At 38.8% G+C, this 25,750-nt stretch overlaps 1 protein-coding gene across 4 annotated transcripts in view; it reads right to left on the minus strand.

The window, feature by feature from the left end:
• The window catches only part of LOC140734485 (interferon-inducible GTPase 5-like), a 153,909-nt gene that overhangs the window by 127,180 nt on the left and 979 nt on the right, over nucleotides 1-25,750 (minus strand). The window contains exons 1-6 of one of the 4 annotated variants that reach the window (XM_073058497.1): nucleotides 22,336-22,656; nucleotides 22,088-22,253; nucleotides 13,720-13,861; nucleotides 9,492-9,576; nucleotides 7,466-7,600; nucleotides 6,343-6,478 (exon numbers count right to left, since the gene is read on the minus strand). In XM_073058497.1, coding sequence (XP_072914598.1) covers nucleotides 6,343-6,478; nucleotides 7,466-7,600; nucleotides 9,492-9,576; nucleotides 13,720-13,761 — 398 coding nt within the window. In that variant the 5' untranslated portion in view covers nucleotides 13,762-13,861; nucleotides 22,088-22,253; nucleotides 22,336-22,656. Of the gene's footprint in view, nucleotides 1-6,342; nucleotides 6,479-7,465; nucleotides 7,601-9,491; nucleotides 9,577-13,719; nucleotides 13,862-22,087; nucleotides 22,657-25,750 lie in introns of those variants that run through there. The other 3 variants (XM_073058495.1, XM_073058498.1, XM_073058499.1) reach the window with 3 other exon arrangements.

Below are 25,750 nucleotides of genomic sequence, written 5' to 3' on the forward strand. Positions count from 1 at the left end.
GACAGAACCTACGTATACTTGGTCTTCCAGAAGGTATCGAACAAGGCGACCCTATGAAATATTTTGCTCAACTTTTAAAGGATGCGTTCCCATCTGTTTTTCCAGACAGCCCGCCGTTACTTGATCGCGCTCATAGAATTATGCATCGATCACCGAGTATTTCAGCTAAACCCTCGGTTGTAATTGTCCGGTTTCATTACGTACACGTTAAAGAGCAACTTATTCGTGTGGCTCGGCATGCAGGAATGGTTAAATTTCAAGATTACAATTTCCGTTTAGTAGAAGATTTTAGTCCTGAGGTAATGAGGGCAAGGCTTCTTTTTAAACCGCTGATGTCTGAATGTTATGAGAAAAATTTAAAACCAGCGCTCTTATACCCTGCGAAGCTCAGAATCTCCCCGCCGAACGCTCCTCGCCAGGTTTTTCTTTCTACATCTGAAGCGAGAAGTTTTCTGAACGAGAACTTCCCTACTGCTACGGTCTCTCTTGACTAATGAATGAGTGATTTTGATCATGTAAGATGGTTTTTTGGTGTAGGTTTACTTTATACTTTATACTCGTGTTTTTTCGACATATTAATCGTTTTGTTTTACGCACTTTAACCATCATACTGTATCGCTGGCTATTTTCTGTTCCTTCAAAGGTGAATACTTTTTTACTAAGATGGTGGTTTTTTGAAAAAACATTTTTGGTGTTTTTTTAAGATGGTGCTATTTTTTTTCTCTTGTCTTCTTCCTACAATGCATCGCTTATCACAGTTTAAATATTTTTTGGTTTGTCTGGGTTTTAACCCGATTTATAAGTTTTTAGTGATTATATTTTCTTCGTTTTTTTTTACTACCAATTATATTAAAAAGTTTGGTTTTAGTATAGTGATTATAATTTTTAAAGTTTGGGTGGATTTTTTTATATATATCCTTTATATACGGAGTGGTCTTCCGCTGATATGGGGGTAGTGTTAGTTTCATTCCTTCTTTTTCTCAGCCTTTTTTTGGCTCTGGTTTTTTTTCTCTTCCTTGAGTGGGAGGTGGGTGGTCTTTTTTCTAAGTCTATACTTCTTTTACCAGTTTTTTTTAGTTTTTTCATTTGGGCTGATTTTGAACTACAAATATGTCCGTGATGTCGTCACTTCTGGGTCCGCTTTTCATTTTTGTTCCTCTTCCGGGTGCATGAGTTTATAATTTGGTTAACCTTTTTTATACCAAAGGGTTGATTTTAGAAATATGGTTCAGACCATTAATTTTGTTTCTTGGAATACTAATGGTTTAAACCATCCGATTAAACGTAAGAAGATTTTCAAAGTATTCCAAAGACTTAATGCTCATATCATTTTTGTACAAGAAACTCATGTGAGGAAGGAGGACAAATATCGCTTTTTTAGGTTTTGGCGGGGTCAACAATATCATTCGAATTCGAATGCCAAAGTAAAGGGAGTTTCAGTTTTTATTGACTCCTCTATTGCATTTGTCCAACATGATATCTTTTCAGATCCGAATGGTAGATTTTTGTTAATTACGGGCTTACTTTTTAATAAAAAGGTTGCTATGGTTAATGTTTATGCTCCAAATGTGGATTGTCCTGATTTTTTTCAGTCCTTATTTACTTCTTTACCTAATCTAAATGAATATAAGTTAATAATGGGTGGTGATTTTAATTGTTGTTTAAATCCTTTGATGGACAAATCTATATCTACTCAGACTGTGCCCAATAAGTTGGCCACTTGTATCAACTCTTTCTTGACTGATAATGGAATTTTTGATATTTGGAGATTTCGGCATGCTAAGGACAAAGAGTTTTCTTTTTTCTCACATGTTTATCATTCTTATTCGAGAATTGATTATTTTTGTATTGATTCTTGTTTGATTCCTTCGGTAAATGGTTGTGATTATGATATTATAGCTATTTCTGACCATGCTCCATTAAAACTTTCTATTAAATTTACGGACACAGTTCCTAATGCTAGACAATGGCGATTTGATTCTACCTTATTGCAAGATCCGGACTTTATTAAATTTATGAATGAACAGATCGATTTCTTCTTCTTAACCAACTCCACGGAAGATATTTCTTACGGAACACTTTGGGTCACTTTTAAAGCATATATACGTGGACAGATTATTTCTTACTCTGTTGGTCTGAGAAAATGCATAAAGAAGGAAGCTCTTTTATTGGTTGATAAAATTAAAGAGATTGACAAGAAATATTTGATTACTCCAAGTAAGGAGCTTTACAAACAAAGGGTTGAACTTCAAACAGAATATAGTTTATTACTTACATCTTCGATTGAAAATCAACTGATGAAGTCCAGATCTGATTTTTATATACATAGTGATAAATCGGGTAAACTGCTAGCTAGTCAATTGAAGAATGCTTTGGTTAAACGTCAAATTACTAAGATCTGTCAGCAAAATGGGGATTTGACAATTAACCATGATAAGATAAATAAATCATTTCAAGATTTTTATACTTCCCTGTATCATTCTGAATTTCCTCAGGATTGTAGTACCATGTGTGATTTTCTTGGGAAACTGAATTTTCCAAGATTATCACCAGATGTTCTTTCAATATTGGAAACTCCTATGACTGACGCAGAAATCAAAGGGGTTATTTCTTCCATGAATTCAGGGAAAGCACCTGGTCCGGATGGGTATACAGCAGAATTTTTTTAATGTTTTCCCGCTACTCTCTCTCCATGGTTATACAGGGTTTTTGAAGAAGCAATTAGATTGGGCAATTTGCCACAATCTTTTTATAGAGCTTCTATTTCTTTAATATTGAAGAAATATAAAGACCCTACTGATTGTGCATCCTATAGACCAATATCCTTACTGAATGTAGATTCCACGATTTTTTCCAAGTTACTTGCATCCAGGTTGGAGAAGGTATTACCCCAAATTATTTTGGAGGATCAAACCGGTTTTATTAAGAATCATTATTCTTTTTTTAATGTTAGGAGGTTATTGAATTTTGTGTATACTCCTTCACATAATATTTCAGAATGTGTTATTTCATTAGATGCGGAGAAAGCATTTGATAGAGTTGAATGGCCATACTTATTTAATGTGTTGGAAAAGTTTAATTTTAGTCCGACATTCATTTCCTGGATTAAATTGATTTATCATACCCCAGTAGCCTCGGTGTTTACTAATAATCAAAGATCTCCCTTTTTTCATTTATTTCGGGGCACTAGACAAGGCTGTCCTCTTAGTCCATTATTATTTGATATTGCTTTAGAACCCTTGGCAATTGCTATCAGAGAATCACAGGATATTCTTGGTATTAATCGTGGGACAGATATTCATAAGGTATCTTTGTATGCAGATGATTTATTATTACTTATTTCCAATCCTGAGAAATCCATTCCTGTAGTTTTATCATTGTTGGCTCAATTTAGTGAGTTTTCTAGGTATAAGTTAAATCTTAATAAGAGTGAATTGTTTCCTTTAAATAGACAGGTCCCAATTTATGGAAACTTACCTTTTAAATTAGTTAATGATTCTTTTATTTACTTAGGGATTAAAATCACAAAAAACCATAAAGAATTATTTAAGGTTAATTTTGTACCCTTAATTGATCAGATTAAATGCTTGTTTACTAAGTGGTCACCATTATCTTTATCTCTGATAGGTCAGATTAACACTATTAAGATGGTTACTTTACCTAAGTTCTTATATATTTTTCAAGCGGTACCAATTTTTATTCCGAAATCTTTTTTTACTAATGTTGATTCAAAAATTTCCTCATATATTTGGCAGAATAAAAATCCTAGGTTAGGTAAAATATACTTACAGAAGGCAAAGAAGGAAGGTGGATTAGCATTGCCTAATTTTAGATTTTATTATTGGGCAGTTAATATCAGATATTTGATATGTTGGTTGAAAGATTGGGATGGATCTTCTAGCCCTCATTGGGTGAGCTTGGAGATTAAATCGGTACCAGGTTTTGCACTGGGTTCTATTTTGGGGACTTCTCTCCCTTTTGCTCTTTCTGAATTGCCGAAACGAATTGACAACCCGATAGTTAAACATACTTTACGTATATGGTTTCAATTTTGGAAATTTTTTGGGTTGACTCAGTTTGTTTTAAATATTCCTATTGTATCCAATTGTTTTTTCCACCCTTCAATTATAGACCAAGCTTATTTGGCTTGGAAGACTAAAGGATTACTACGATTTTCTGATCTATTTTTGGATAATTGCTTTATGTCTTTTGAGCAATTATCTAATAAATATAATTTGCCTAGATTTCATTTTTTTAGATATTTACAGATTAGGAATTTTTTAAATACTGTACTTCCTACTTTTCCAAACTTTGTGTCTTCAGGCATTTTGGAGAATTTGTTTGAATTAAACCCCTTTCAGAAAGGGCTTATATCAAAACTTTATAATATAATTATGAAGATACGTTCAGAGCCCCTTTATAAGACAAAAAATGATTGGGAAAGAGAGCTCAACCTTATTATTCCTATTGAGAAATGGGATAAAATTCTTCAATTAGTTAATACATCATCTATATGTGCTAAACATTCTTTAATACAGTTTAAGGTTGTACACAGGGCTCATATGTCCAAGGATAAATTGGCTCATTTTTATTCCTATATAAATCCTATTTGTGATAGATGTCAATCTGAAATAGCGTCTTTAACTCATATGTTCTGGTCGTGTCCGCTTTTGAAAAAATATTGGAAAGATATTTTTGATATTATCTCTGCGGTATTGAACATTGATTTACAACCCCATCCTATTACCGCAATTTTTGGTTTACCAATGATGGACTCACTTCATTTATCTTCTTCCACTTGTTGAATGATTGCATTTCTTACACTAATGGCTAGAAGATCTATTTTGTTGAATTGGAAGGAAATTAATCCTCCTACTGTATTTCATTGGTTTTCTCAAACTATGTTATGTTTAAATTTAGAAAAAATTAGAAGTGGTGTATTTGACACTTATACTAAATTTGAAAAGATATGGAGACCATTTATTCAATATTTTCATATGATGTAATCAGACCCTGTTCCAGGCCTATTTGATTTTCCAGTTTTGATTTCATATATGTCAAGAGGATCGGAGTTGACGACACTGATGATTTTGTATTTTTGTGAGATATTATAAACAGCCCTTTTTTTTCTTTCTCTTTTATTTTTTCTTTTTCTTTCTTGTTTTTTTTTCTTCTATTAGTTATTAGATTTTTAGATTAGTTCTTTTTTGCATAATGATTTTTTTTTCTTTTTTCCTTTTTCTTATTTCTTTTATTTTATATTATGATACACCTTGGTTTGCTTTGTCTGTATATTGTATCATTTACGATGTGGGAATACTCATTTATACTGTAATCATTGTTTTTGTAATCTTTTATAGTTAGTTGAAATATGTACGTTTGTAATCCCATTATCTATGTACCAATTTTATTTTGTTGTTATTAATAATGATAATAAAAAGATGGAAAAAAAATTAGCAGAGTCCTTGAGGGATGTAAAGAAGGCAGAGAAGAACTCAAAAAGAGAATTAGGTAACCCAGGAGGGGCAATGAAAAGTTCTTGCATGTTATATTGAAGGGAATCCCAGGGCATTCTACACATACATCAAATGTAAGAGAATAACCAGGGATAGGGTAGGATCACTCAACAACAGAGGATTAAACATATGCTTGGAGGTGGAGGATGTGGAGAAGTCCTAATGAGTACCAGACAAAATACTGGGCAAATTCAGCAGATCATGTAGCATCTGTGCCTGACCTACTGAGTTCCTACAGGATTTTGTGTATTGATCCAACAATAAGAAAGTCATGGGGAACAGTGTGAACAGTGTGGGGCATGTTAATATGATTTGAGATTAAAGAAAAGGTGATGTTGGATCTGTTGAAGAATGTTAAGGTGAAAGGGATGATGGTGGCAAGAGATCTGGACGAGGTGTTTAAAAGGTTCTTTGATAAGCACATGTAATTGGAGAGGTATGGACCATGTGCAGGCAGAGTAATCAGTTTAATCGGACATCATTATTTTATGTGATGTGACATAACATCATGTGCTGAGGGGCCTGTTCCCAGATTGAGACATTCTGTGTTCTATGACAAGGGCTTTGATGGAAGGGAACACCACCACCTACAGATTCCTCTCCATCATACACTGATATCATTGCTCCACACGGTCACTGGGTCTACACTCAGGAATTCCAGACCCAACCCCACAATGGGATCAGATTTATCAGGATGGCAGCTGATCAACAAAGCAGATCCCATGCACCAATGAGAATGCTGAGCACTCAGTGTGCAGTGCACTGGCAGGAGTTGCTGAGGTGGGGTTCATTGTAGAGACACACGGTGTGGCATGTTCTGACCTACCTGGAGCTTGCTCCTCCCATTTCTGATGGCTGTTTCTCACGGTGTGGCCTGTTTGACAATCCAGTAACCCCAGCACCAAACAGGAAGAGTATTTTGGGCCTTGGGTCTCGTCTTTTGTCTTCGTGTAGGTTATCTCCTTGAAGGAAGTAAAAAGAGTGACTGATGGATCTATCAAGATTATTTAAGGATGCTCAGCAATTCACCTTCAATCAAAGTAAGACCAGACTGTCCCAGGAACTGACTTCGATACCCTTGGGTTACCTGTTCACAAAAGAAGGTGTCACTTGTACTGTTATTGGGAAAGAATGCTGCACCTACCTTAGAGATACACTTGGAGGTGGAGGATGCAGGGAAGTTGTAAGTGAGTACGAGACAAAATGCTGGGGGAACTCAGCAGATCATACAACATCTCTGCCTGACCTACTGAGTTCTGACAGGATCTTGTATATTGATCCTGATCTCCTGCATCTACAGTCTCTCTTGTGTCTCGTAAATGAGTATTTATTGTAAGTACCCAACAAGGGGAAAGTCATGGAGAACAGTATGGGGTATGTTAAAATGCTGGGGCATTTTCAGATAAAGAAAAGGTAATTGATCTTGTTCTCCAACACCTACAGAAAAAGGTGATACTGGATCTCTCAAAGAATGTTAAAGTGAAAAGGGGTGGTGGTGGCAATAGATATGATTGAGCAGTTTAAAAAGTTCTTTGACAAGCACATGTAATTGCAGAGACCCGAGAGATTATGGATCAGGCAGAGTAATTTGTTAAATGACACATCATTAGCTTAAATGGTGTGACATACCATGATGAGCTGAAGGGCCTGTTCCCAGGTTGAGACATTGTGTTCTGTGACAAGGGCTTTGATGGAAGGGAACACCACCACCTACAGTTTCCTCTCCCTCATACACTGATATCATTGCTCCACACGATCACTGGGTCTACACTCAGGAATTCCAGACCCAACCCCACAATGGGATCAGATTTATCAGGATGGCAGCTGATCAACAAAGCAGATCCCATGCACCAATGAGAATGCTGAGCACTCAGTGTGCAGTGCACTGGCAGGAGTTGCTGAGGTGGGGTTCATTGAAGAGACACACAGTGTGGCATGTTCTGACCTACCTGGAGCTTGCGCCTTCCATTCTTCATCACTGTTTCTTGCAGCCTGGCCTGTGTGACAATCCAGTAATCCCAGCACCAAACAGGGAGAGTGGTTGGGGGCTCGGGTCTCCTCTTTGTCTTCGTACAGGTTATCTCCTTGAAGGAAGTAAAAACAGTGACTAAAGGTTCTTTGCCTATCAAGATTATTTTAGGATGCTCAGCAAATCACCTTTAATCACTGGAGAACAATGCAAGAAACCAGTGTATAGAACAGTACAGCATAGAAACAGAGTCCTTGGCTCATATGGTTCCTGCTGACCATGATGCCAAAATAAACTCATTCTATCTACTGGAAAAAGATACATCCTCTGCATTCCCTGCATGTTCATGTGACTGTCTAAATGTCTCCTAAATGTTACTGTTGTGTCTGCTTCCACCACCATCTGTGGCAGAAAGCTCCAGGCACTACCAGTCTCTGAGTAAAACATTACCTTTAAACATGCCCTTTCACCTCATCTATACCTTCCAGTGTCTGATATTCTGGGAAAATAACTCCTTCCATGCTTCTCATAATTTTATATACTTCCAATACGTTTCCCACATCCCTCCAACCCCCACCATTACCCCAGCCTTCAAGAGAAAACGAACAATCTTGGTCTGTCCAAACTTTCCTCACAGCACATGGCCTCTAATCTAGGTAATATCCCAGTAAACCTCTTCTAGACCTTCTCCATATCCTTCTGATAATAGGGCAACCAAACATGAATGGAATCCTCCAGATGCAGCCTAACCAGAGCTGCATCATTAAAAATCTGGAACTAATCCACGTTTGCCCAAAATTTTCCTTGTAGCTGAACAGAAAATACACAACTGTATTGTCTCTCATTACTTTAGTCAACCTGACAGAGGAAAATATGAGGTGAGTTGTGTTTCCTTCTCAAGTTTTCAGGAAAGGATGTGGTGGAACACTGGAGGTGAATGGAAATAGGAAAGAACATTGTGTGTAGTGCATTCCACAACATGGAATCTGCAAATCATCAACATCTGCAAAATGCCACACAGTTGTCTGTGATAATCACTTTGAATAGATGGTGTTTTCTACTCAAACTCCAAGATTCACAGGAACGTGGTTTATCTGTGGGGTGAAGATGCATCTGTGACATTGCAACTACAATCAAATCAGGGCAACCTGCAGATAATGAACACTGAGCTGAACTGTACTGAAATATGCCTCTTCATTTTCTGTTTTTAATATTCTGTGCCTTTGTTCTTTTTTCTGTTGTAATTTGCATGATTTGTTTTTGAAAATGGCATGGAAGGGAGTTCCAAATCTGATGATTTTGGTTTGAGTGGGTTGGTTTCATAGTTCTTCTTTGTTCTGTGACTGTATGTGGGGAAGACAGATGTCAGGGTTGTATAATATATGCATACTGTAGGTTGTATCAGGTGTCCAGGGAGGGGTAGTACCTCTGGTGGTGGGCTTGTCGTGCTCCGCCAAGGGCAGCTCATCCACCATTGGTCCCCACCTGCCACCCAGCTCTCACCTGTGGCTCCAAGTAACTGTTTGCATGCAACAGTTGCCACACCCTGGTACACCGCTTTGACAGGCAGGTTAAACCTGGTGAGGGTAGCCGGGAACCTCCTACCCCAGTGAGATAGAAATATGCTTACCCCAGCACGTGAAGCTAGATCCAGCAGTCTGGGTGGATGAGATCAACTACAAGATCCAACAGCGAAGAAGGCGGTGCTGCAGCACATTTTGGAAAGTGTGGGGCATGACAAGGCACAGAAGGAGTCATGGCTGTCCACTGCAGCCGAGGAAGTCTCCAGACATGACAATTTTTCGACCAAGATTTTTGATGCCGAAAGAGTGGAACTGCCCCAGTGGAATGGATTTTTCACTACAAAACTCTTCCCATACAGGTTTTACATCATCATTGGAACAACAGAGAACCAACTCGTTGATAATAAATGCACTTTGAACTTTGAGAATACAGTGTGATTAAAATATAAACATATTCTCACCACCAAGAGATTCCAAACTCACCATACGAGGGATGATGCTCTCCTGATCTTCCACAGCTTCCCTGATTTGGAAATCTCCCTCGGATTGTGAAGTTATTTCTCACACTCTATTATTTCACACTGGGAAGAGAAAGAAATAAGACTGATGAAACTGACATCTGCTGTGGGAAACGTGGACATGTCAGAGTGGGACTGAGAATTTGGACACCATGTAGTGATGACCAGAGCATTTTCTCAAGTGACAATAATAAACAGGGATTCTGTAACTGGATGAGGAATGAAGAGGCATGGGCTGATGATTCAGAATAAAATGAGTTCAGGTCACATCACAGCAGCAGGGGGATATAACTTAATGGATTGAAGTATGGTGAAAACAGCCAGCTTGCATAATAGTCATGATTCAATCTCCAGATTACCATCAACACTGAGCTTGTTCATCCTTTGTCCTTCAATGAAACATGTGGTGGTTGAAAGTCTTTGGATGTCAGGAATTATCCAATGCTTTTCACCTGCTCTTCTAGCTAAAGTACTAATGTATTCTTAGAATCACTGGTACACACCAAGAGCAGAGTTCACAATAGCAATGACACTGTGTGAGGAAGATTGATGTTTGGGCCTTCCCTCGATGGTGATAGTCATTCCCTGCCATCTCAGTTGCACTGATATTACTGGACACTTTTTTCCTTTGATTAAACATTGCTTTGGCCTTGCTGCAGGCACCTGTTGACAGCAATGTTTGCTGAGAAGTTTTGAAACTAAATGAACACTGTATAATCATCAGTAAACATCTCACTTCCGACTTCAGGGCAGAAGGAAGTAATTGAAAATGGTTTGGACGAAGACACTACCCTGAGCAAATTCCAATGTGATATTCGGGGCTGACCTCCAACAACCACACCAATCTTCTCTGTGATATTTTCTCCTTGATGCCACACTCTGTCAAATGCTGCCTTTGTATTTCCAATCACCTGCATCCAGTGAGTCTATTGAAGTTTGCCTGAACAATCCAGGTCCAAAGACAAAGATGATTTCCAGAGCCATTGTGAGAATGACTGCCCTCGACACCAATGCGGAATTTGACTGATGGTCCAGGTAATCTGATGTTAATTGGGGTGATGATTTGAATCAAACCTTAGAAAATAGAATCTGCTATTGATTGTTGCAGGATTATCACATCAACCCCAGAACAGGAATCCTTCAGAACAGTGGCCTGGGCCCAAATATCAATGAACATTCCTTCCTTTATCAAAAGTACAGATATTTGCTGATGATTGCACAACATTCAGATCAATTCACTGTCCCTCAGATAATAAAACAAGTTGGCAGGTACTGTATCTGTGACGAGAAGTCGAGGTGAAGATGGTAAGGACCCACGTGCTGGAATATCCGAGACTAGAATTGAGACACAATTTTGAGACTGAGACAAGAACAGGGTTACAGAGTCGATGCTAAATGAGAGCCTGCCGCAACTAGATGAGAATACAAACATCGACAGAAAGAACCAAAGTTGACCTGATGACTGAGCCCTGAACCTGAGTTCAGGTGCTCTTTAAATATCCAAATCTTGGCTCCAATACATGGCCACCAAATTGTGTAGCAGGCCAGAATCTTTAAGGGGACCATCCCACTTATCCATAGTCCAGAGAATCGGAGTGTCTAAACCTCAGAGCAGGCAGGGCTGGTAACGGTTCCCGAGGGCATTTAGGGAATACTGTGGATTCTAGTTAATTGGGACACATCAGGACCACTGCATTTTGGCCCAATTAGCCGAAGTTTCATGGAAAGAGTTAAAAAGGAATAAAAAAATGAGCAACAAATTATGTATTTAAATGAAATACAGAATAAATTAGAATACTACCAATAGTACAACAGTACTATAAAACTGTGAATTAGTTCCTAATAGTTATCAACAGGGGAATTTATTCAGTGTACGCAATGAAAGAAATCATTGCAAACACCCTGTACAGATAATGGACAGCTTTCATGCAATGCTATCGACGATTGTGTCTTACAAGTCTTCATTTTAATTTTAACATTCAACATGATTGCTGATACTTTCAAATTATTCATAGTTCCTAATTTGCTGAAGTAGTGAAATAGTTTTATCTTCACTCATGAAAATAAATATTTCTGGCATCTTTAAGCCTGAATGCTTGAAAACACAGTCATCAAAACAGTTCAGAATTGTCTTCCTGCTTATTTCTCAACAACTATCAGTGACAAAAATCACTGCTTTTGAACAGAAACACACTCACACTGATGCTATTTAAAAACTGTTTCATCTAATCACAGTGTAGTGCCTAACAGCCACACAAGTGTGTATGACTAAAGCTAGTTAACCTGTTCAGCAACAGTCTCCTTCCCCAATTAAGTGGCCATGTCCCAAATAAGTGGCTGACCTGTTTAACCGATGGCCCAGTTAACAGGAACCCACTGTATCTGTATCCTAGAAATGCACAAGAAAATCTCTGCTTCTTTCCTTCCCTCCCCTTGATTGACAACTGTAAGAGGAACATTTCAGCAAGAGTTGTAATTTGCTGTGTTCAAAGTTCAAACTTCAAAATAAAGTTACTATCAAAGTATGTTTATGTTACCATATACGACTATTCTAATGATCAGCTCTGAAGCCAGGGATTTCTTCCATGTGTTCAGTTGTAGAGAAATATTGTGCAGCCCTCCGTGTCCGTTCCAGTCATCAAGTACTCATTTAGAATAATCCCTCTTACCAGCACGTGGTCAGAATATACACTGACATTGTCAAAGTACTTTGACTAGTGATGAAGCGGCATTTGGGATTGATCAGTAAGAGCAAATGAAAGGAAAGCAGGGACAACCACAGTGGCCGTCGTCTGAGTGGACATAGGGTTGTGATCTTGAGGCTTCAGTCAGAGAAAGCTAAAGAAAAAAAGCCTCATGTATTTTGTTCTCTTCTTTATATCTGTTCAGCTAGGACCGTAGGGATGATAGGTAGGGTAGTGGAATGCTCCTCCTGCAGGATCTGGGAAGGAAGAGAGACATTTAGTGTCACTGACGACTATAACTGCAAGAAATGCATCGAGCTACAGCTTCTAACAAACTGCATTAAGGAGATGGAGCTGGAACTGGCTGAACTCCGGATCATTCAGGAGGCTGAGGGGGTGATAGATAGGACATAGAGAGAGGTAGTTACACCCATGGTGCAGGTCGCAAGAAAGTGCATGAGAGTCAAGTAGGGGATAGGGGTTAAGGAGCCATTGCAGAGTACCCCTATGGCCATCCCTCTCAACAACAGATATATCACTATGGATACTCTCGGTGGGGGTGGGGTGACCTGATAGAGGAAAGTCACAGTGGGAGAGTCTCTGGCACCGAGTCTGACTCTGTGGCTCAGGAGGGAAGGGAGGTGACAAGGCACGCTGTGGTGATAGGGGATTCATTAGTTAGGGGAACAGACAGGAGGTTCTGTGGGGAAGAAAGATTCCTGGATGGTATGTTGCCACCCAGGTGCCAGGGTCTGGAATATCTCGGATCGAGTCCTCAGCATTCTTAAGTGGGAGGGTGAACAGCCAGAAGTCGTTCTCCATGTAGGTACCAATGTCATAGGTAGGACAAGTGATGAGGTTCTGCATAGGGGGTTCAGGGAGTTAGGTGCTAAGGTAAAAGACAGGACCTCTAAGGTTGTGATCTCAGGATTGCTACCCATGCCACGTGCTAGTGAGGCTAGAACTAGGAAGATTGTGCAGTTTAATATGTGGCTAAGGAGTTGGTGTAGGGCATATGATTTTTCAATAATTGTGCTCTCTTCCAGGGAAGGTGTACAGAAGGTGTGGTTTGCCCTTGAACTGGTAGGGGACTAATATCCTAGCGGGAAGGTTTGTTAATGCTGCACAGTGGGTTTAAACTATAGTTGCAGTGGGATGGGAACCAGAGTGTCAGAACAATTAGAGAAGAGGTTGTGGAGACAGATGTTGGTAAGACCTCAGACAAAGTCAGGAATCAAACATCTGAGCATGGTGCGACTAGTGTCCTGAGCTGCGTATATTTCAATACAAGATGTATTACAGGAAAGGTGGAAACAGTGCTGAAGAGGAGTTAGCTGGTTTACAAACAGAGGTGATGGATAGTGAGGAGAGGCTGCTGACAGGGCAAAATTGCAGTCAACAGGATGAGTTGCAACATAAAAGGTGAACAAAATCAAAAAGGGTGAATACAGGCCTGAAGGTGTTATATTTGAATGCGCGCAATATACAGAATAAGGTAAATGAACTTACAGCACAGTTGCAGACTGGCAGGTATGATGCTGTAGATATCATGGAATCGTGGCTGAAAGAAGATTATAGCTGAGAGCTTAATATCCAAGGATTCACATCGTATCGGAAGAACAGGCAGGAAGGTAGAGGGGGTGGTGTTGCTCTGTTGGAAAAAAATGAAATCAAATCATTAGAAAGAGGTGACATAGGGTCAGAAGGTGTTGAATCATTGTGAACTGAACCAAGAGAAAGCAACGGTAAAAGGATCCTGACAGGAGTTGTATACAGACCTCCAAACAGTATCAAGGATGTGGCCGACACACTACAATGGAAGATAGAAAATGCATAGCAAAAGGGCAATGTTACAGTAGTGATGGAGGACTTCAATATGTAGGTAGATCGGGAAAATCAGGATGGTGCTGGATTCCAGGAGGGTGGATTTCTTGAGTGCCTTAGAAAAGGCTTTTTAGAGCAGCCCGTGGTTGAGCCCGCTAGAGAATCAGCTATTCTGGATTGGGTGCTGTGCAATGACCCAGATTTGATTAGAGATTTTAAGGTAAAAGAACCCTTAGGGGCAAGTGAATATAATATGATCAAATTCAACCTGAAATTTGAGAACGAGAAACTAGAGTCAGGTGCATCAGTATTGCAGTGAGGTAAAGAGAATTACAGAGGCATGAGAGAAGAACTGGCTAGAATTGATTGAACATAAGAAATAGGAACAGGAGTAGGCCATCTGGCCCATCGAGCCTGCTCTGCCATTCAATGAAATCATGGCCAATCTGGCCATGAACTCATCTCCACCTACTTGCCTTTGCCCCATACCCCTTAATTCCCCTACTCTGCAAAAATCTATTCAACCTTGTCTTAAATAGATTTACTGAGGTAGCCTCCACTGCTTCATTGGACAGAGAATTCCACAGGTTCACCACTCTCTAGGAAAAGCAGCTCCTCCTGATCTCCATCCTAAACCTACTCCACCAAATCTTGAGGCTATGTCCCCTAGTTTTAGTTCTTGGCAAAGAATACTGGTAGGAATGATGGTAAAGCAGAAATGTGTGCAATTTTTAGAAGGAATTTGGAAGGCACAGAATGTTTACATCCCAAAGAGGAAGAAATATTCTGAAGGGAAGATGACACAACCATGGCTAACAAGTCAATGCAAACAGAAAAGTGAAAAGGAGGCCATATAGTAGAGCAAATATTAGTGGGAATTTAGAGGATTGGGAAGCTTTGAAAAACCAACAGCAGGCAACTAAAAAAATCATTAAGAAGGTCAAGATGGAATACAAAAGTAAGCTGGCCAATAATATTAAAGAGGAATTCAAAAGTTTCTTCAGATACATAAAGTGTAAAAGAGAGATGAGAGTGAATATTGGACCACTGGAAAATGATGCTGGAGAGTTAGCATTGGGGGACAAGAAAATGGTGGATGAACTGAATAATTATTTTGCATCAGTCTTTATTGTGGAGGAGAATGGTGACTAGCAGAATGGTGGAAGTTCCAGGTATCGGGATCATGAAGTGTTAGAAGTTACCATTATAAGCAAAAAGGTTTTTGGAACACTGTAAGGTCTGAAGTTAGATAAGTCACCTGGAACAGATGGTGTACAACCCAGAGTTCTGAAACTCTTCAGGTCTCTGAAGAGATTGTGGAGGCATTAGTACTGATCTTTCAAGAATCACTAGATTCTGGAATGGCTCTGGAAGGCCGGAAAATTGCAAATCTTGTACAGTTTAGGAGAATGGGCAAAGAAATGGCAGATGGAATATAGTGTCAGGAAGTGCATGGTTAAACATTTTGGTAGAAGAAATGAAAGGGTTAGCTATTTTCTAAACGGAGAGAAAATACAGGATTCCCTAAAGGTTAATTTGCAGGTTGAGTCTGTGGTGAGGAAGACAAATGCAATGTTAGAATTCATTTGAAGAGGATTTTTAAAAAAGCAAGGATGTAATGTTGAGACTTTATAAAGCACTGGTTTTCCAAATTTTTTATAAAATTCTACAGGATAACAATCAAGTCCCAGGGCCTTACCAGATTGCATTGAAAAAATAGCTTTATGGATTTCAGATTCAGTAATTTGGGCATCAAGAGTTTTTTGATCCTCAGCAGAAATTTTAGGGAAAACAATCTTTCGTAAAAAAGCATTCATTTCAGAAGAATCTACTGAAGATTGAAGATTGAGATTTATAAAGTTCAGTATAAAAATCTTGGAAAATCTTATTAATTTCTTCATATTCCCGAGCCAAGGTACCATCCTTTCTATGAATTTTCAAAATTTGCCTTTTGGCTCCAGCCGATTGTAATTGAAATGCAAGTAATTTATTATTTTTATCTCCAAACATATAAAATTGGCTCTTTAACTTAAGTAGATAACCTTCAATTGGATGAGTTAATAATAGATTATATTGTGATTGAAGTTCCACCCTTTTTTAAAATAAGTCAATATTAGGGGGAAACCGCATAGACATTACCTAAATCTTTAATTTGTTTTGAAATTTTATCTAATTCTGCTTTTGTCTGTTTTTTAAATTTAGCTGAATAAGAAATAATCTGACCACGTAAAAATGCTTTGAATGTATCCCATATAATTAATTTGGACATACTTCCTATATCATTAAAAAGAAAAAATTCTTTTATCTGGCTTTCAATAAAACTGTTAAAGTCAGAGTTTTGCAATAAAGTCTGAGACTTGCGCCATGGTGGACGGACAAAAATGACATCGTCAAATTCAAAGGACAAACTCAAAGGTGCATGATCAGATATAACAATAGCATCATATTCACAGTTTTTAACATTAGGCAAAAGGTGGGGATCAATTATATTATAATCAATCCTCGAACATTTTTTGAATACATGTGAAAAGAAGGAATATTCTCTATTATCATTATGCCTCCATAATTTGATCAACCCAAAATCGATCAAAAAGGAGTTGATAACTGATGCAGAGCGGTTTGGAAGTCTCTGATTAGTTGAACTCCTATCAATCATAGGATTTAAACAACAGTTGAAATCCCCACCCATTATTAACATATACTCATTTAAATCTGGCAATAAAGCAAATACTTTTTTAAAAAAAGGATTATCTAAATTGGGACCATACAAATTAACCAAAACAACCTTTCTATTACAAGTCACTCCTTTAACAATTAAAAATCTACCATTAGAGTCTGATTCAATATCCTCTTGAGTAAACATATTAGATTTAATAAAGATAGATACGCCCTTAGTTTTACTTTGCAAAGTAGCATGGAACTGCAGGCCATTCCACCATCTAAAAAACCTATTTTGATCTCCCGCCTTGATACGTGTCTCCTGAGCAAAAATTATGCTTTCTCCATATAGGTTGGAGATGTTTAAAGATTCTTTTGTGAAAAGTGACTTACCCTCTACTTTCTATGAAGCTTCTATTTCTTTAATCCTCAAAAAGGATAAAGATCCTACTGATTGTGCCTCATACAGACCTATTTCATTACTGAATGTTGATGCTAAGATTCTCTCAAAGATAATGGCCAATCAGTTGGAGAGTATTTGGGTAAAATCATTTTTAAAGATCAAACAGGCTTTATAAAGGGTCATTATTCTTTTTCAAATGTTCGGAGATTATTTAACATTATATATTCGCCCTCTTCTAAAACTCCACAATGTGTTATATCTGTGGCTGCTGAAAAAGCATTCGATCGAGTTGAATGGAAATATTTATTTAATGTTTTAGAAAAATTTGGATTTGGTATTAATTTTAATAATTGGATTAAAATTATATATAAAGCTCCTGTTGCTACTGTTGTCACCAATAACTGTAGGTCTCCCCTTTTTCAGCTATCATGGGGGACACAACAAGGTTGTCCATTAAGCCTTATGTTATTTAACTTAATATTAGAACCCCTTGCTATTGCTCTTCATGAAGCTAGAAATATTCATGGATTTTTTATGAATGGGACCATGCATAAGATTTCTCTTTATGCTGATGATTTATTGGTATATATATCTAAACCTGAAGAATCTATTCCTGCTTTGCTAAAATTATTTGACAAATTTGGAGATTTTTCAGGATATAAAATAAATTCTAGTAAAAGTGGATTACTTCCTTTAAATGAAATTGTCTCTATATATGATAATATTCCTTTCAAAGTTATGGATTCTTTTAGATATTTAGGTGTCAGAATTACAAAAAAAAAAGGATCTTTATAAAGCTAATTTTCCTCCTTTAGTGGACTCTATGAAGTACTCATTTAGTCGATGGAGCCCACTTACATTTTCACTTGTTGGTCGTATTCATATAGTTAAAATGATGATTTTACTGAAATTTTTATATTTATTTCAGAATATTCCTTTTTTTGACTAAGAAGATTTTTTGATCAGATTGACTCTATTATTCTATCTTTTATTTGGGATAATAAAAGACCAAGGATCAGTAAAAATCACTTACAAAAGTTGAAAAAGGACGGAAGTCTCACTTTGCCTAATCTAAGAATGTATTATTGGGCTGTTAATTTGCAATATATGTCCTTTTGGTTATATTGGGGTGATAGGAATGACCGGCCAATCTGGGTAGACCTGGAACTGAGAGCTGTGAAACAGTTTTATTTAACTTCGTTATTAGGAGTTGCTCTACCTATACAATTAGCTAAAGTTGCTAATTTAAATTTATGTCCTGTGGTTAAGCACTCCTTACAAATTTGGCTCCAGTTCCGCAATTTTTTTAATCTTAAAAAATTTAAACTTTGTAGTATAATTTATCGTAATTACTTTTTTAAACCTTCCTGGAGTGATCCAATTTTTTTACTTTGGAAAAATAAAGGTATTAAGTCTTTTTTGGACTTATTTAAAGAAGGCAGATTGATGTCTTCAACAATTAGTCGATAAATATTCTCTTTCATATTCACATTTTTTACAGTATCTTCAAGTTAGACATTTTTTACAAAAAAATTTAAGTAATTTTCCTTATATATTGGAGGCTGACTTGTTAGATACTATTATGAATATGAACCCTTTGATGAAAGGTTCTATTGGAAGAATTTATAATTTATTATTACAATGGGATAAGCATCCTTTACTTAAGATTAAAAAGGATTGGGAGCAAGAACTCAATTTGACTTTTATATGGGAGGATTGGATGCAGATTCTGAAGTTGGTTAACTCTTCCTCGGTCTGTGCTAGTCATTCACTGAGTCAATTTAAAATTGTACATCGTTACCATTGGACAAAAGAGAGACCTTCTAAAATATTTCCCAATGTTGATAAGTATTGTGATAGATGTAAAACTGAGATAGCCACACTGACACATATGTTCCAGTCATGTTCTATATTAAAACCGTTCTGGAAGTCAGTCTTTTCGACAATTTCTAAAGCACTTAGAATCAATTTACAACCTAATAAATTGACTGTGCTTTTTGGAATAATTCCTCAAAATATTCATGTTATTTCTCTGTCTGACCAACATGTTATTGTGTTTGTTACATTGATAGCTAGGAGGGCCATTTTGTTGAAATGGAAGGATACATCTGCTCCTACTTTGTCACAATGGTTCTCTCAAGTGACGCTGTGTCTCAGTTTGGAGAAAATTAGAAGTCGAACCTTTGAACCTCTATTTGATTTTGAGAAGAGATGGGGCTCATTTGCTCATTACTATCATTTCAGTTAACTAATAGATTTCCTCCACGATATAAGTATAAATTTTGTTTTGATATATCTTTGGAAGCTTTCTATATGACGCATGGCTCCGGGGTTGTGCCCTCAATGGGTTTTTTTTTCTCACTTTTCTTGCTTAGTAGGGTTTTTTTATTCACAAAAATTTTCAATCTTTTAAGATAATTTTTTTGAGGCATTGTAAGTGTTGTTACTTCGATGTACCTGTGTATTTTGAATAATAATAATAATAAAAAGATTTGAAAAGAAAGCAAGCACTGGTGAGGCTCACTCAGAGTGCTGTGAGCTGTTTTGGGCCCCTTATCTTAGAAAGGATGTGCTGAAAGTGGAGAGGGTTCAAAGGAGGTTCACAAAGCTGATTCTAGGATTGAACGGTTTGTCATATGGAGTGCATTTCATAGTTTTGTGCCTGTATTCACTAGAATTTAGAAGAATGAGGGGTGACCTCATTGAAACCTATTGATTGGTGATAGAGTGAATGTGGAGAGAATGTCTCCTATGGTAGGAGAGTCTAAGACCAGAGGACACAGACTCAGAGTAGAGGGGCGTCCTTTTAAAACGGAGATGAGGAGTAATTTCTTTAGCTAGTGAGTGGTGAATTTGTGCAATTCTTTGCCATAGGCAGCTGTGGAGGCCAAGTCTTTATGTATATTTAAGGCAGAGGTTGATAAATTCTTGATTGCTCAGAGCATGAAGAGATACGTGGAGAAGGCAGAAGATTGAGGCTGAGTTGAAAATTGGATCAGCCATGATGAAATGGGCTAATTCGGCTCCTATACCTTATGGTCTTACCGTCATTTTGAAGATCCTCCTTAAGACAGATATTTTAAATATTCTGAGGATCTCTGTCTCCAACACCCCTCAGGTAGTGCATTCCCCATTCCAACCGCTCTTTTGTCTCAAGCAGGGTTTCTCAACCGAGGATTCCGCGAGAGATCATGGTTTAAAAAAACACATCGCTTCCGGAACTTTGCGTGACTCTAGCACTCAGTGGTGGGGAGAGATTGTGCAGACTCGTTAGCAATATTATTAGCAGTTTCTCAGCCCAGTATGGCAGTGCGCGGTAGTACCCTGTTCATTCTCAGTTTCTAAACGGGAGATAAGGGAGGCCGTTGACAATTGGTGTGTGCCCTATTACACAGAGGGGAGGACGACAGGCTGATAATTGGTGAGCGCCGTATTGCACAGAGGGGAGGACAGTAGGCTGATCATTGGTGAGTGTTGTATTGCACGGAGGGGAGGACAGTAGGCTGATCATTGGTGAGCACTGTATTGCACAGAGGGGAGGACAGTATGCTGATCATTGGTGAGTGTTGTATTGCACGGAGGAGAGGACAGTAGGCTGATAATTGGTGAGCGCCGTATTGCACGGAGGAGAGGACAGTAGGCTGATAATTGGTGAGCGCCGTATTGCACGGAGGAGAGGACGGTAGGCTGTTCAGGAGTGTGAAGTGCATTCTCTGAGCATTGAATGAACTCGCCCAACCTGGGCTGTGATGTCAGCCTCTTCCTTCCGAATTACCTCCCCCAACATCCCCTTACACACCACCAACTGACTTATGAGAGTGAACACACTCTACCAGTGCAGAAAATTGGTGGGAGCTTTTCATTCTAAAGAAGAAATTTTACAGACATATCTGACAATCAAATGTGATGTTTTTTGAGGAGGAGGTGTGAGATGGAACAGGAGGATTCTAGGCCTAGGCCAACAGACAATTCTGATAAGGTTAATGATGAAGAATTACAATCTTCTGAGTCATTTCACTGCCGGAGTGCAACAACGGATACAAAACAGCCCTTCTTTACAGTGAAAGCTACTTATCAATGGGTCTTACATGGACTGGTGATCCAAGTTGTCCGATTCCATTGTGCCTGGTCTGTGGCAAACTACAAACACTGGTTTTGCTTGCTAGGCCTGTAGTTGAGCCTGATCACGTCTCTTTGTAAGAATTTTTTTTTCAAAATCTTGTATCAAATTGTGTCTTTGGCTATATCTTTATTCATATTGCTTTGGCTTATGTTTTTTAGTAACTTTACTATTCATGGTCAATAAATGTTCATGTAAATAGCATTAACTAAAATCAAGTTACAATCTTTATTTAAATTAAATCTACTGAGCCTACCTTTAGAAAAATTAAATCCCATTTTGGCTTCAGCCAGTTATTTAACAGAAATTTATTATGTTTGCCTTATGAGTTTTTAAAATTTATGAAAGGGAAAGAAAGATTAATTTCAAGAAAGGCAAGCTGGGCTTAACCACCGACTTTTTTTTTCAGGAAAGGTTGGCTAAAAATTCTCTACTCAAAAGAGCATTGGCTATTATTTTTGGATTATTATATCTACAACTTACTGATGTTAACTTACGGTGAGCTGTAGATAAAATGTTTTTTTTTACGCAGGTGTTCCGAGACCTGCAAATTATGTAGAGGCAAATTTATCCAGGTCAAAAAGGCTGCTCTAGAGGATTAGTTTTCCTCTGAACCCCTCTAAACATCTTACCCTTAAACCTCAAACAATAGAAAACCTGCAGATGCTGGAAATGCGAGCAACACCCACAAAATGCTGGAAAAACTCAGCAGGCCAGGCAGCCTGTGTGGAAAATACTACAGTCAACGTTTTTGGGCTCAAGAGCATTTTGTATATGTTACCCTTCAACCCGTGCCCTTTGAATTCAGAGGTCTCCGTTATGGGGCAACGATTCCCAGTATCTAATGCCGTTCTCACTTCCTCTCAGCTTACCTGTGAAATAAACGTTTAAAATGACAGCGCTCATAAAATGTCGGCCTCGCAGTCACGGGTGTGCGCATCAGATTCAGCTCCGAGGCCAGCGCGCCCTTAGAAAAGCGGAAGGCTTCCCGGCTCGGCCGCGAACCCCGAGGTTTGACTTTACCCAGTGTTCAAGAGTCTGTTGGTGACAAGGTCGTGTTGAATAATCAGACGGACTGAGAAAGCAAATGGAAGCACGGACTGTAACTTGTTTATCTTACTTGTTTCGTTCTGTTCCCACAAGTTCTGTTGCCCGTACTGAGTGCAAAACTTCCGGCGTTAGTTTAGTTTCACATTCACCCGACCCTGCACAGATCCCTCTGCAAACAGTGAAAGAGATGCTAAGTGTGCCGACAGGAGGACACTCTGCTCCAGAGAGAGAAATGCTGGAAACGATATAACAGAGAAGCACGGGCTCGGGTGGTCAGTATCAACTTGAAAATAGCGCGGCGACAGTATTACAGTCCTGTGAACTATCTCACTGTTCCAGAAGGCACAACGAAGTCAAGTAAAACTTAGTATTAAAGTATGTCTATGTTACCATATACTGCACTACCTTGAGACAAGTTTTTGCAGACATTTACAAGAAAATAAAGAAATACAATTGAATTTATGGAAACATACACTGTACATACTTAAAGATGGCCAAACTAGCAATGTGCAAAAGGAGACAAATTGTGCAAATACAAAAGAATACCGTGAGCTTAAGTTGTAGGGTCCTTGAACGTGAGACCATAGGTCATACAATCAGTTCAGAGTTGTGGTGAGTGAAGTTATCCATGTCATTTCAGGAACGTGGTGGCTTTAGGGTAATAACTGTTTCCGAGCCTGATTGTGTGGGACCTATGGCTCCTGTACCTCCTGCCTGATGGTAGTTGTGAGAGCAGGGAATAGCCTGGACGGTGGGGTCCTTGGTATGGATGCTGCGGTATGTGGCAGCGCTCCATGTAAATGTGCTCAGTGGTGGCGAGGATTTGGCATGTGATGGACAGGGTTGTTTCCACCTCTTTCTGTCGACTTTTCCACACCCAGCAATGGTGCAACCAGTTAGGATTCCCTCCACTGGGCCCCTGTGTTTGGGTGTACTCACACTTCAAGGACTGCAGCGGTTCAAGAAGGTAGCTGATAAGCAATTTATTCACCTCCTGTCAGCTGGCACTTCACTTCACCAGTAAAGACTTAAAAATCTGTCAAAGCACAATAGCTGGTGTGTCCCAGCAGAGCCTGGACAGCATTGCATCAGGTCAATGTGATTGTTTGCAAAGACAATTGATAGCTCTTTCCTGTTAACCTGTTCAATTAATCTTTCCAACTGCAATGTTACTTTTCTCTCAGTGCCTATGAATGTCACTATTTGCTTAGATGTAGAGCTACCTGCAGTCAGCTGCTTCCAGTTTAGTTTGCCAGGTCCTTTCCTGTGATATTGAAGTTGATCATCCTGTCAAAGAATAAACTTGATCCAAATGGTGACAAGTTTGCAAAGGATCTTGCAAACCACATTTAATAATAATAATGAAAATCAGTTTCCAATATGCTCTCTCTCCATCTTCTGCTTGTAGATGAGGGTAACAATGATCTTCCTTACCAATTCTGATATATTATTTGCTAAAAGCATAGCATTATAGACTTTTAGCAGGTCTAGTGCAACTTTGTCCCTGCAGAGTGTTTTCGGTGAACGTTAGTCACAAAACCAACACTCCATCAACAACTGATTGTAATTACCAAGTCTTTTTTTGGATCTAATGTAAACGCATGAAATTCTGCAGTTGTTGGAAATCTAAAGCAACACCTGCTGGAGGAACTCAGGTGGCCAGGCACCGTCTACGGATCTAATGTACCAACTTGTCCTATAGGCTCTAACATTTTTGACTAGTGCCTCAATAGGAATTTGTTAAAAGTCTTTCACTGACTCACAGGCCTGTAATTAGTACTTTATTCAAGAAGGATAGTATATTTGCTGTTATCCAATTAAAAAGGACAAATCTCTGTCAGAAACTATGTAGTCTTGTGTCCTACCATGACCTGGACTACATCACATCTGGCCCTGGGGATTTGAACGCATCAACTACAAAGCCAATTAATACGATTTTGCTTCCAATGATAAAGTTTTCTTGAATGTTAGGAAACATGGTCATTGGCGAAGCAACAGGAATGCAGCGGATGGGGCACTGGGGTTATTGGGGGGGGGGCGGCGGCAAGGAGATAGTTCAGAAGAGAGCACCGAGAATTTATTTCATAAAACACAGAAAGAGGGCAACTGTAAGCTCGCAGTCAACATAGAACACAGCACAGTAACAGGCCATTCGGCCCACATTGTTGTGCGAAACCAGCTAAAAAGCAGATCAAAAACACCCAAACACTAATCTTTCTCACCTACTCAAAGTCCATATCCCTCCATCTTCCTCACATTCATGTGTCCATCTGAATGTATCTTAAATGCCTCGAGTGTATTTGCCTCGACCACAACACCAGGCACCCACCACTCTCTGAGTAAAGAACCTACCCCCCACATCGACTTGAATTGATCGCTCTCACCATCAATGCATGCCTTCTGGTATTAGACATCTTAATCCTGAGAAACAGATATTCCCTGTATCTCTGCCTCTCATAATCCTATAAACCTCGATCAGATTCCCCCTTAGGCTCTACCATTCCATAGAAAACAACCCAACTTTATCCAGCAATGCCCTCTAGAGCAGACAACATCCTGGAAAGCCTGTTCTGTACCCTCACCAAAACCTCAACATCCTTTCTATAGTGGGGTGGCCAGAACTGTATGCAATACTCCAGATGTGGCCTAGCTGGAGATGCATAAAGTTGCAATGTAACCTCTTGACTTCTGAACTCATTGCCTCGATTAATAAAAGCAAGCATTCCATGAGTGTTCTTAACCACCTTATTCACGTGTGTGGCCACTTTCAAGGAGATGTGAACTTGGATCCAAAGATCTCTCTGCTCAGCAACTCTGTTAATAAATTTGCCCTTAACAGTGTACTGCCTCCTTGCATTTGCCCTACCAAGGAGCAACATCTCACATGTACAATCCCATCAGTGTGATTGCACCCTTCCTGTTCCTGAGTTCCACCCAAATGAAAGTGTCTGACCCCTCCATTATGTCTCCCGAGTGCAGCTGTGATATTGTCCGGCGCTGAGTAGGCTACGGTCAATTATGGAAAACCCTGAACATCCTCTACATAGCACCATCCAGAGACAGAGAAGCAGTTTCAGCGACAGGTTACTGTCGATGCAATGCTCCTCAGACAGGATGAAGAGGTCAATACTCCCCAATGCCATTAGGCTCAACTGCCAGGACTTAAGAACTTTTTTTAAAGCTATTATTAATGCTTTTTGAGTTAGTGATTTAGATGCATATCATATTATTACTGAGTTAAGTATTGTATGTAATGAGTTTTTGCTACAACAAGTGTATGGGACATTGGAAAAAATGTTGAATTTCCCCATGGGGATGAATAAAGTATCTATCTATCTATCTATCTATCTATCTATCTTTTCTAAAACGTCTAAAACCTGGGATATTACTCGCCCATTCCTGCCCCCTCTCTCAAGCAAGTTCCAGTAATGTACTGATCCATGCTCAAGTTCATTACCCTTACCCAGAAAGCTCCTAGCACTTAA

This window comes from Hemitrygon akajei, chromosome 10 (genome assembly GCF_048418815.1).
Source record: "Hemitrygon akajei chromosome 10, sHemAka1.3, whole genome shotgun sequence".
Lineage (NCBI taxonomy): Eukaryota > Metazoa > Chordata > Chondrichthyes > Myliobatiformes > Dasyatidae > Hemitrygon > Hemitrygon akajei.